This window comes from Pteropus vampyrus, unplaced genomic scaffold (assembly GCF_000151845.1).
Source record: "Pteropus vampyrus isolate Shadow unplaced genomic scaffold, Pvam_2.0 Scaffold76, whole genome shotgun sequence".
Classification (NCBI taxonomy): Eukaryota; Metazoa; Chordata; class Mammalia; order Chiroptera; family Pteropodidae; genus Pteropus; species Pteropus vampyrus.
In genome coordinates this window covers 1302523-1315359 of record NW_011888857.1, presented here as the reverse complement: position 1 = coordinate 1315359, position 12837 = coordinate 1302523, and the positions used below count along the sequence as shown (strand labels likewise).

At 34.6% G+C, this 12837-nt stretch overlaps 1 protein-coding gene and 1 pseudogene across 3 annotated transcripts in view; one reads left to right on the top strand and one right to left on the bottom strand.

Moving 5' to 3' along the window:
* The window catches only part of DCDC1 (doublecortin domain containing 1), a 277601-nt gene that overhangs the window by 249830 nt on the left and 14934 nt on the right, over positions 1-12837 (bottom strand). For all 3 annotated transcript variants that reach the window (XM_023532053.1, XM_023532054.1, XM_023532055.1), the window contains exon 2: positions 9146-9315. In XM_023532053.1, the coding sequence (XP_023387821.1) occupies positions 9146-9309 (164 nt within the window). In that variant the 5' untranslated portion in view covers positions 9310-9315. The remainder of the gene's footprint in view (positions 1-9145; positions 9316-12837) is intronic.
* On the top strand, positions 2073-2191 carry LOC111741313 (annotated as a pseudogene).

Here is a 12837-nt window from a genome sequence, read left to right as displayed (position 1 = left end):
CTTTCTGTAACTATCCACTTGTACCTCTTAATCCATTTGTCTTTTTTTTTTGCCATGCCCTAACCCCTCTCACATCTAGCAGCCCTCTAAATATTCTCTATATCTATGAGTTTATTTCCACTTTTGTTGTTGTTGTTGTTGATTTTGTTCTTTAGGTTGCACATGAACGTGAAATCATGTGACATTCGTTTTTATCTGTCCCATTTCATTCAGCACAATACCTTCTAGGTTCAACAAAGCAATATCTTTTTCCATCCCCTTCCTTTTAGTCTGTGTGTATCTTTTAATTTGAAGTGAGTCTCTTGTAGGAAGCATATGTAGGGGTCTTGTTTTCTTATCCATTCATCCACTCTATCTTTTAGTTGGAGCACTTAATTCTTTTCCATTTAAGGTACTTATTGATAAGAATGTAGTTGTTACCATTCTTATTCCTGTTTTTGATACATGTTTTTTCTTCTTAAAGAAGTCTCTTCAACATTTCCTATAATACTGGCTTGGTGGTGATAAATTCCTTTAGCTTATTTTCATCTGGGAAGCTCTTTATCTGTCCTTCAACTCTAAATGATAGCTTTGCTGGATAAAGTATTCTTGGTTGTAGATCCTGGGTCTTCATCACGTCAAATATTTTGTGCCAAGCCCTTCTGTCCTGCATAGTTTCTTTTGAGAAATCAGCTGCCAGTCTTATGGGTGCTCCCTTGTAGGTAATTATCTGCTTTTCTCTTTCTGCTTTTAAGATTCTCTCTTCGTATTTAATCTTTGGCATTTTAATTATGATGTGTCTTGGCGTAGGCCTCTTTGAATTCCTGGTTTTGGGAATTCTCTGAACTTCCTGGGGTTGTATGTCTATTTCCTTCACCAGGTTAGGGAAGTTTTCCATCATCATTTTTTTAAACAGCTGTTCAACATCTTGTTTTCCTTCCGGTACCCTGATGAGATGGATAATAGTATCCCATAGGCTCTTTAAATTATTATAGTCTTGGCTTCTTTTTCTTGCCATTCTGATTGAAAATCCTTGGCTTTCCTGTACTCTATATATGTCATTTTCTCCTCTTCTTTATTCACTTCGTTTATTCCTTTGTTTATTCTATTTCATATACGTCTCATCTCAGATAATGTGTTTTTCATATAGTTTCTGCTTCTTTGTCTTCCCATTTTTGCTGCCTTTCTGTGTCTGTTTTTTAGCAAGCTCTAAGTCTCCTGGTCTTATTAGTGTGGATTTGTGAAGTAGGTGTCCAGTGGCACAGTCGTGAGAGGGGTTCAGCGGCAGGCCAAATTTAGCCCAAGCCTCTACCCCTCTGGGGCCACCTGTTAAGATTCAGCAAGCAATCCATAGATGCCATGCTTATAGTTACCTCAAAAGGCCACACGAGAAACTGAGGTCAGCTTCCTTCACAGTGTGAGTCTCGGCAAGGAGCACCTGACTCGCTGAGGATACACCTGGATGTGGCTTGGGTGGGGCCTGAGTTGGGGTAGGCGGGGTTTTAGGGAATCCTCTGGGCGGAGCGACCTCTGTTATCCAGTTTGATGAAGTCACTGGCTATGACCACGCTGTGTCTGGCACACCGGTAGCGGGGAGGGCTCAACAGTGAACAATGGGTGCTGCCAGCACTTCTGTACTGAGCGAGTCTCCCCTCAGCCCTCACTCTGACAATGTCTCCTTGTAAGTCCCTGGTGCCCGCTGTGCGCAGCCTAATCAGCACTGGTGCTCAGAGTAAGCAGATCCATCACCATGAAAATCCGTTTGCAGACGTGGCCCCTTTAAGAGGCGTCTGCTGCTGCTGCAGTCTCTGTCTCACTCAGCTGCTGGAGACTGGGCAGCCCCGTGTGCTGTTACAGGGTGATTTCTTGGATTTTCCCTAGTTGTGTGGCTTGTTCATCCCAGGTGATTTTTCCTTGCTGTTGCTTCTTGTTTCCTTTACAAACTTGATTTGGTCACCAGAGGGATGAACAGAGTCTCTATCATTTATGCCATTTTTTTCTCCTCCCTATTATCCATTTTTTATATAAAATTTAGATCCCCATATCTTTTCTGGAAAATTCTAATGTAATTACTTAAGGTTAAATTTTATCTGGTCTATGGCCACACCACTCTGAACACACCCGATCTCATCTGATATCGGAAGCTAAGCAGGGTCAGGCCTGTTTAGTATTTGGATGGGACACCACGTAAAAATATCAGGTGCTGTAGGCATTTAAAAAAAAATTATCATCATTCAATACTGAAGGTATTTAAAGTTATGTTCTAAAGATTGTGATGGGAAAATCCAAAGTAGAACCAAAAAAAAAAAATGCTTTGAGATTATAATGCATTAATATTAGTATAAATTACTTCCTAAAGCAGATATTTTAAAGAGGGGTGGGGGAAGGCATTCATTTGGATGTGAAAGTTCTGGTCTGTTTCTTTTAAAAAATATAAGCTACATTCCTGCTGAGTTAGTTTATTCTATTATTGAAAAAATATGATTTCTTTTAGCAATTTGAATAATTAGAAATTAGGTCATAAAAAGATCAATGAATAAATGTGGTTATGTGTGTCTATATATATGTAAACTATATAAATTTTATAAGAATCTTATGTGTCCTTTGAGGAAGATGAATTAAAACATGTCAAAATTTAACCTGAAAACAGAATGGATAAAAACTATCAGGTAATTAAAAATGATCAAACTTTAGGTAAATAAATCTTTTAAACAACTTCTACATATGATACAGTGGATATGATAAATCACAAAATTACAAAGTCATATTAAGAGATGAAGTAAGCATTTATTCTTTTCTCAAACAGCACTATATCTCATCTACACATCAGTTTTCTACTATAATCAAACAGAGTGTCAGGGATAGATATTATACACTGTGGAATTTAAACCCTTGATATCCCAGACTAGTATTTAATTATGCTTTACTCTGTGATTTTATTGAGTCTACATTTTTGTTTCACAAAGCAATGAGCAAGTAAAGATGTGAGGGTTAAAAGTATAACAAAATAAGCTCAGAAAGGAGTGTAGAAAAAGCAGATAAACTATAATAAGATTTAAGGGTATGACTCTAGTTTTGGCAAGAGCAATTTTTCTTCTAATTTACTTTGTTTTAATAGCACTAGTGAATCTTAGTGGCTTTTTACAGCAATTTGAGGAAAACTAATAAATTCATACTTGTTGATCTTATGTTCAAGGACTTCTACCAGTTGACACTGCTCCTTGCCCCCTGTAATATCCCTCAGCTATACCTGCACCACATTGCCTTCTGTAGTTCTAATCTGTATGCCTTTTTGCTAATGGTGTTCACTCAACTGATCTATACCCGTTACTGTACATTTTTCAATAAGTATTTAATAAATGTTAACTTATTAACATTTATTAAATACTGAACTTAGTGCTAACATTTTCCCGAATCCTCTTCTATAACAATAATTATCTAGTGGGAGAGAGAAATGTTAAACAAATATCACACATATGAATTACTGACTGTGATTAATACTATGAAGGAAAAGTCCTGGTTACTATAAGGGGGAAATTCAACAGTTAGGGGTATAGAAAAGGCCTTAACAAAACTGTTCAAGCTGACAAGACACACGAGAGGAGTTCAACCCACCAGATCCTAGTCAATCCTTATTCCAAATCATTCCCTCAGGTCCTGTGTATGAACTGGTACATTGTTTTGCATATTGATATGTTTGCTTTGTGAGTTGCTACGTGATTTCAGATCCCACTCTGCAAGGGTAAGATCCTTGTTTTATATATTTGACACTTCTACAGGAACTCAACCAGTGATTGATATGCAGGAATTATTCTTTGATAATTATGACATTGTGCAAAAATGTCACAAAAATGCTACTGACAGGAAACAAACCCAATCTGAGAAATAAAGTATAATAAAGCTCAAGCCAAGAGTTATGTCAGTTAATACTGATTTTACCTAAGAGTCATTCCCCCCATTTTTCTTCAGATAAAAAGAGTCAGTTATATTTGAAGGTTCAACTTCTTCATATGCCCATGGAAGATATCCCTGATCAGCACCAGTGGGTGAATCCTCAATAACCTAACACCAATGATGGTAATTCATTTCCTTTGCCCCTTGCAGGTTAAACAATCAGCTTGTGATTCAATTTTGGCCAATGGGACACGAGGAGAAGTCTTCTGGGGAAAGGTTTTCTGGCTCAATAAAAAATAGATGTAAGTGATCAATTTCCAATTGATCCAATTTCTTTATTGGATATTGTTGAGTGATCATGTGATGAGCCATCTTGTGAATAGGAGGGGTCAAACCCAAGGACCTAGCCAATATTCTGAGGACAGCAGTGGGAAAGGTGCAAAGAGCCATTTGCTTTGATAACACTGCTGAACCACTGAATTTAACCTTAGAATTGTCCTGAAGTTCTTGTTATGTGAGATAATGACTGTTCCTCATTTTTAAAGTCATTTTCATTTGAATTTTCTGTTACTTTCTAATAGGAGCCTAACTCATACAATCAACTTTGTAATCATGTTTGCTTTAGTTTTTATTCAAAATCTTTACAAATTTTGAATAATTTTATAATGAGAGAAAATGTAAAAAAGGGTGTTTTCTAAAAATTCTACCTTTCTTAATAAGAAACATTTCACTAGAAATGTCATCATAAGCATCAACTGACATAGAATTTATTATTTCCTCCCTTTCTGAAACACAAAGCATCTTTGGTGAGTTTAGATTTCTATGGCAGAATTCTGCATGTGGCTAATAATTCTATTCATAAGTAGGAAGTGTGGCTACTTTGACAGATCATGGCTCAATAACAAACATGCAGGTCTAAGTTATCACACAGTTTGAATGTGAATTCAACAGCAGGATAATGACAGTTGCCAAGGATTTGTACTTGCTGTCGCTTCATACCAGTGTTGCCTGTCAAAATGTCTCCTTTTTTTATACAGAAGCCATAGAATTTTTATGGATAGCAATTACTTACAATATATAATGAAGTACATCAAATCTAACAACCACTCTTTAGCCCGTCATTATTTGGTAGTCTCTTTGTTAAATGTAGTCAACCATTTTCATCTAAATTATTTATTTATACCGTATATTTGACAAGCATATATTTCTCGCTTTATATTCTTATGGCATTTAAACCTTCCTGAAGAGTTATGTTTTTTTTTTAATATTGTCATTTGTAAAACTTATCTTTATCCTATTACCATTTTAATGGTAATTAAACTCTCTAATTGGAATAAATACAAATAAGAAAATGTAAACATAAAGGAAAACGACCTAAAGTATATTCAATAATAAATCACCAGCTTAAAATAATGGAATGCAATCAATAAATGAAATAACCCCACATGTTTTGTGAATGTAAACTTGTATAAAATCTCTGGAGTACATAAAGTACAAAGATTTATTAAACTTCATCCTACCTTTCCCTCAACTTGATGAAACAAATAACCTCTAAAGATATAAGTTAACTTCCTACAACTCTTAGATAAAATGTGATTTATACATCATAGACAGTTAATAATAAAGTGAACAATTCCTTCATATTTTATTTCCAACACCAGAAGAAATTATAATTCTAGTCTGGCCTAGAAATGTTGGTAAGGGTATCCCAGTTGCAAAGCAATTTTTGGTTATTTTATAATACAAGTCAAATTTTTACTTACAATGCAATGACTGAATAATAACCAATGTATTATGTTCAAACTACATATATACCCTCTAGGAGATATTTAATGTTTGTTAAGTTGAACTCATTTGCTTTTGTGGAAGGAAAATCTAAATAAGAACAATTTCTAAAATTTATAAAGGACCCATCTGAGTATAGTATTGGGGCATAAATCATCCCACTGAAAGGAAAAAAAAAAGAATATTTCTGCTTATGCACAAGTACAAAAGAATAAAAATAAGGTATATCTTAAATCTAAAATGTAGGGAAATTATAGATATTACATATAAATTTTCCAGAGGAAATTTAAATTTTCAAAAAGAGATGATTAGCCTTTTAACATTTTTAAAGGAAATAATATATTAATGTTTATCTCTGTAGAGTTTCTTTTTTAAAGCTTAAAGGAAAGTTTGAAAAAAAATTATGTGTAACAGAGGTTAAAAATAGAGGTGTTGCCTTGCTTCATTCACTGCTGCTGCCCCCGCTCACTCCCTTCTGCTACCCATTCCATTCCATAGTGGGAGCTAATAGCTCATCTTTGGAATGAGATTACTAAATTTAAACTGTACCCAGAAAAAATGCTATAACCAAATGTTTATATTTCAAAAAGAGCCTGAGACTAATTCTAATTAAAAATATCCAGGATATATTGGATTTTGTTAATCAATGTAACCTCAATAATTTTTAATAAAAAAAAAAATCCAAGATAACTAAGATGACATAAAAAAGTGAGTGAATAGATAATGCATAGTTAGTCTCCTTGAAAGTAAGATTTGTCTATGAAAAAGCAACCCAGATAATCTATAACAAAAAATTTTTGGTAATTCACTTTTAAAACTGTTCAAAGTCCTCATTTAATATAATAAAAATAATAGATAATGCATGGTTAGTCTCCTTGAAAGTAAGATTTGTCTATGAAAAAGCAACCCAGATAATCTATAACAAAAAATTTTTGGTAATTCACTTTTAAAACTGTTCAAAGTCCTCATTTAATATAATAAAAATAATTTGCCCCCCTCAGGGAACAAGACGAGTTAGCTGGAATCAGGATAAAAAAAATACTGTAACTTCCTATTCTAAAAATACAAAATTACACCCTTAGATGATCATCAGCTAAAAATCATTAAAACAGAATATTGTATATGTGAGATAGAGATATTGTTTACAACATTCTCTTAATTTTAAAATGCAATTTTAATTTGAAAATCTTCCATTTAGCATTTGAAGATATCTTCTATAAATAAGGCAGAAAAGTCCCTAAATACCTGTTACCAATAAATAATACTTCCATCCATGTCTTAAAGCCTAATTCCATGTTCCAGGTCACCTGGAATACATTAGACTACAGCTGGGTAGGAAAAGTTTTCTATTGTGCTTCTTTCCTGGAAGTTGCCACAGGAATGAGGCTAGACTTTTCCAGTCATCTGACCTCCTAATGGGAAGTCATAACGTGGGAAAATCAGACCTTTGGCACAATATGTTGAACTCATTTACACCATTGGTGATTAGTTTTCTTGGGGGAAGGATTCTGGTACAGCAGTTTTCACTCTGTTACAAACAAATGTAGCATAGAGTGATAGAGGAGAAACACTGAATGAATCCAAGAGAGGAAAAAAAAGAGTGGGTGATGTAAATACAATAAAGAATAAATTAACAGCATCAGATAACAACATAAGAATAAAGTGACTGATCAGTGTATGGTTACAATAAATGGATTTAATATATGTGGGCATATTTGTTAAATGTACAATATGTTAATGAAGAAAAGCACAGCATCTGTGATATAAGTAGAGGAACAACAAATTGACTACATTTTAGTAATTATTTCTCATCAAAGATCACAAAGATAGTAGAAGAAAGGTGGCAAGGAAAAAAAGAATGAGACAAGAGAAGTTTTAACCTCAATCAGGGGGAAAATGTCTACTCATAGAGAAAATTGCCTCGCTCTCGTAATCACAATACCAGCAGATTTTAGATTACCCTTAGCCTTTATGATCTTGACCCTTTACAGGTTGAAACTCATCATTTTATTTTATGAAAATAAAGGACCTCTAGGCATTGTCTTTGATTTTCCATTGAGCACCAAGAGGAGGGTGACTTAATTTTCTAAGTACATCATAATCGAAGTTGATGGTCACAGGCAACAGTCACAGAAGTTAGGATTCAAAAAAATTGAAACACGTTGAAACAAACTATAAAATTTAAACATGAGGACAGAAAGCAGCATAAGAAAGAAAGACTGATATATATTTTTTAAAAGAACAAAAAATTAGTTAGACTCAGTATCAAACAAAGAAAATTAGAAAAAAGCAGAACAAACTGAATAAATGAAATTAGTTATCTCTAACAGAAAAAAAAATCTAAAAATACATAAAAGATATTTGGAACAAAAAGTGAATGTAGTGATATTAGCATTGGCATTTGTATAAAGGAATACTTAAAAACCCTATTTAGAATCTTTGTTCCATTGTCTTACTGGGAAAAACACTACCATGAGTAACTTATATCTCTGCAATATAACTACAGAATAGTGATTTCCAAAAAATTATCTATCTATATAGCTAGTACACTGTGTAAATGATCTCATACACTGTAAATATGCACTCGTAACTTAGAGAGTAGCCGAAAGTCTAGATTTCACGTTCATCTAAACTTAATGACACACACAAAAACAATCAAAGTGTTCTGAGATACAAGTATGACCTGGCATTTCTATAAGGAGATTAATATAACCCCCAACTTATAAATATATTCTTCAGTGCTCTTACTGTCTACATTTTCTATTTAACATAAAGACTATGGCATCACATTTAGCCAGTCAATAATAGTTTATCAATTCCTGATGGACACTTTTTCATTCTTTCATTTTCTAATAGAGAAAAAACACAGGAAAAATACCTCTGTCTCCTCTACTTTGTATTTTTGAGAAGTGTGGTAGAAAATACTAGTTAAGAGTTCTGGTTGTAGAGTTAGATCCATTTGGATCCAAACCGTATCTTCTCTGCTTCCCAGTTGTGTGATCTTATTTAAGCTAATTAACTTCTCTAAGTCTTTTGTTTCCTCATAGGTAAAATGGAGATGTTTAAAATACTGGTTGCCCTATATTCCTCTCAGGGTTGTTTTGAGAACTAGATAGATATAAGGCAGGTTAACTGAAACATAGTAAATCTTATCTGCCCTGCCATTATTGTTACTATCAGTATGCTACCTGTCCAAGTCGAGTTCCAGGAATAATTTATGTTTATTGCATCGTCTATCTTTTTACTTCCCATAAAATAGGAAAAACTGAAGGACTTTAATTCAGGCAACAACCTTTGTAGCCCAACACATCTCCAAGTTATTATTGACATCATAACCTCCACCAAATATTGAGTGTGTATATATATATATATATATATATATAGAGAGAGAGAGAGAGAGAGAGAGAGAGAGAGAGAGAGACAACTTTCTAGTAGCACTTTTATCCCCTTCAGAATGCAGTTTAAGCTACTGAAATAATATTCTTACTGTGGTAAATCACTTGAAATATACTTGTAAATTGGGTGAACGGTGTCCCCATTGAAGATGCCTTCAGAGTTGCTTTGCTGTGATACTTCTGTGGCTTTAGTCATGGGTGATAAAGAAGACTGAGAAAGTGCTGCTCTGTGATCTTCTGTTTCTATTTTTGCCATCTTCAGCTAAAAATGAGGACAATTGTTATTTAATTTAAAATGCAAAATCTCCTGGGTTATAAATTGAGGGTGGGCATTAATCACAGTTTACTTCTCATCATGTTCTAGACCATATAGCAGTTACTAAATATGAAATCTCGTTAGAGTTAAACAGAGACAAGAGCCTAAAAGAAGACACAATCATAAATCTGTCTTTGGTCTAATCCTACTTAAGAAAAGAAAAAGATGATAATTAGTTGCAAAGTATTTCAATTTTTGTTGTTTGCTAGAAAATCGCTTGTTATACAAACCAATTTAGCATGAGGAATATGTTATTGAAAAGTACAGCACAGTGTTTTTTGGCGGGGGGAGGGGGTATCTTTCCTTCATCCTTTTCTTTTTGGATGCTACCTTTCTCCTGATTCTGATGGGATTGTAAATTATGTGGCTTTGCTTTCCAGTCAGTGAAATGAGTGTGTCCAAGACTAGCCAATCAAAGTGCCCTCCCCATACACAGCAATTGCTCAATCCCAGTTCTGATGGGGGAAAAAAAGTAGTGCTGTATTCTATGGGATTGCTAGCTTTAAAAACAATTTAACCTCCACCATTGAGAATGAAGCCAAAACAGATGAAACTGAAAGTGAGAGATGGAGATTCCTGATGAAAACATTTAAATCCCTGAAACCAGCTATTGAAAACAACCACACCTCTGGAGTTTCCTGGGTACGTGAGCCAACAGATTAATTTTTTCCTAAGCTAGTTTGAGCTGGGATTCTCTTATTTCAGCCTAGAAATCTTGAGTAGTGCACACAACCTAAAATTTCTTAAGAGCAAAACAATAGGCCCTTAAGAAATAATATCAAAGAATGTTACAGGGTCCTTTCTAAGGTATACTCACCCACTAACAATGTTAATAAAAATAGCCAGAAAATACTCTCATTTCTGATGTATCCTAAGGAGGGTCCCAAGGTAACATGACATACTATTACTAAGGGAAGGATATAACTTGTAATAAAAAAAAAATACTTTTACTTTTTTAATGATATTCTGAAATGAAAGCATTCATTTATCCATAGATTATTTATTGAGCACCTATAATGCACCTGACATTGTTTTGGGCACTTAGAATTTTTCAGTGAATAAAGCAAAAAAAAAAATTGTGCCATTTTGGAACTTATATCCTAGTGGGGGCAAATGATAAATAATAAACATAAGAAATAAGTAAATTCTTAAGATCTTAGGACATACATGCTCTGGAAAAAATTAATTGAGAAAGGTAGATGAGAGTATGGAGGTGGAGGGAATTGTAATTTTTAATAGGTATGTCAGCACAGGCCTCATTGAGGTGGTAATATCCGGGCAAAGATTTAAAAGAGGAAAGGAAGCCAGCCATATAACATCCAAGAGTAAAGAGTGAGAAGGTCCTGCAGATATGAGGAACGTCAAGAGTAGATGAATAGATGAACAGGAGGGAACGTAGTTGGGATGAGGATAGAAATAGAGATAACACCGGGCCTTATAGGACACTGATAAGACTTTGACTGAATTAGAGAACCCATGGACTATTTGGTGCAGGGGAGTAACATAATTTCTTTAGAAAATAATTTTGCTGCTTTGTTAAGAATGCATCAAATATATCAAAACAACTGCACGTCAGTTGCTCTGATTTATCCATATATTAATACCTTTTAATAGTTTTATAAATTCTCTTTGGCAGAGACTGCCAACTGTCTGCCAATATCCATTCCTTCTTTTCGTTATGATACTGGAATCCCAGATTTTTGACTGAGGCATATGTCTGCCCAAAATAAAGACTCTTTTCCCATCTTCCTTGTAGTTAGGTAGGGCCATATGAACAAGTCTGGCCAATGAAATGTTAGTGGAAATGATCCATGAAAATGAGTTTGCTTTTCTTTTTCCTCCCTTCTGCTACTTAGGATGAAAACATGAAGAAGGCTGGTTCTAGATTGGTCATCTTTAACTTTGATACAATGCTGGGAACGAAAACTATGCCCCAAGGAGGCAAGGAGTATGAATCTCTGACAACACGAAGCACCATATGAACCCAGGACTACCTACCTTCAGATTTTTACGTGAAACATAAACTTTTAACTTGTTCAAAAGAATATTAATTTGGGTCGTTGCAGTCAAACCTAATCCTGAAACTCCTGATATCCCTTGAACTAAGTTGCTTTCAAGAACCTAAAATATATGGTATTGGCTTACAGCAAGGAAATAGGAAGATCGCTAGGATGGCTTGGAATCTAAATTTAACTAAGAGTCCAGCAATTTGTGGCTTTGGGCCTTTTGGACCCACCAAGCTTCTATAATCACACGAACCAATTCCTTAAAGTAAATCAATCTCTCCTCTCCCCTCTCCCTGCAAAACTGAGCTAAGAACTGGAGCTGGAATGACCTTCCTTAAGCACAGACCAGCAAAGCCAGTCAGATAGATGATAGATGCAATAGAATGGATGCAATAGTAGTGATGTTGGACAGCAAGAAGCTATGGCAACCACAGCAACACTAACCACACCTCTAGCACCAACAAACACACCGAACACCACCAGGTCTCCTCCTCATTTGGAAGAGGGCATCTGGAGGATTTCTCTTTTGAACACTGATTAACTTGTAAGGTTCTTAGATAATCTAAGACACAGGGAGCTCAAAGAGTATAGTATGATGCTAATTAAACATATGGAAGAATAAAAGAACTATAATATAACTTATGCTCACAAGTATTATGGAAGAATATATACCTGTAATACATAAGAGAAAGATCATGTCTTCCTCTGCCACTAGCTATGTGACTTTGGGTATTAGAACCTTTCTGAGTTTTAGTCTTCTCATTTGCAAAACTGGGTTATCCACATGGTTATGAGAATTAAAACAATGAACATGAAAGCATGTGACACAGTGCTTGGCACATAGTCAATAGTTAAGTTAGATGAATCTGAAACTATATCAAAACTAGAAAAGGTATTTCTCCCTGCATAGTTTAATAAGAGAAGGTAATTTTCTCTGCCCAGCACTCCTCTGATATTCCAATTAGAGACCAAAGGGCTGTTGGCCTTCACTCTCTCCCTCCCACTTTAAGCTTCTCACAATAGGAGGGCTGAGGTTCTCCTCTTTGAAAAGTGAAGTCCTTCCTAAGTAGGGAATGGTTATAAATGAAAAATCCACCTGTATACAGCAAGGCAAAATCATATGATTAGAGAGTAAATCACCTTGTAGAATAAAATCCTTTGATTATGCTCATGTGTTTATTATATAATCTAATTATTCAAAAACAAGATTTTCACTGAACTATGCAAAAATATCTCTTGATATATAGCAATAATTTTACTTTTTATTTATGCATAATTACAATCCTAATCTTCACCTAAAGAGGTAATCATTTTAGTGATTGGTACAATAGTTTAGTGATGTAAAATAGTTTGGGGAAGCTTTTAGGTGAAAGGAGTTATGTAAGTGTGAAATCATTACCATTATTAACTGCAATATTCTTCTTTAATGTTACTATAAAAACAGTGTCATCCTCACTAAAAG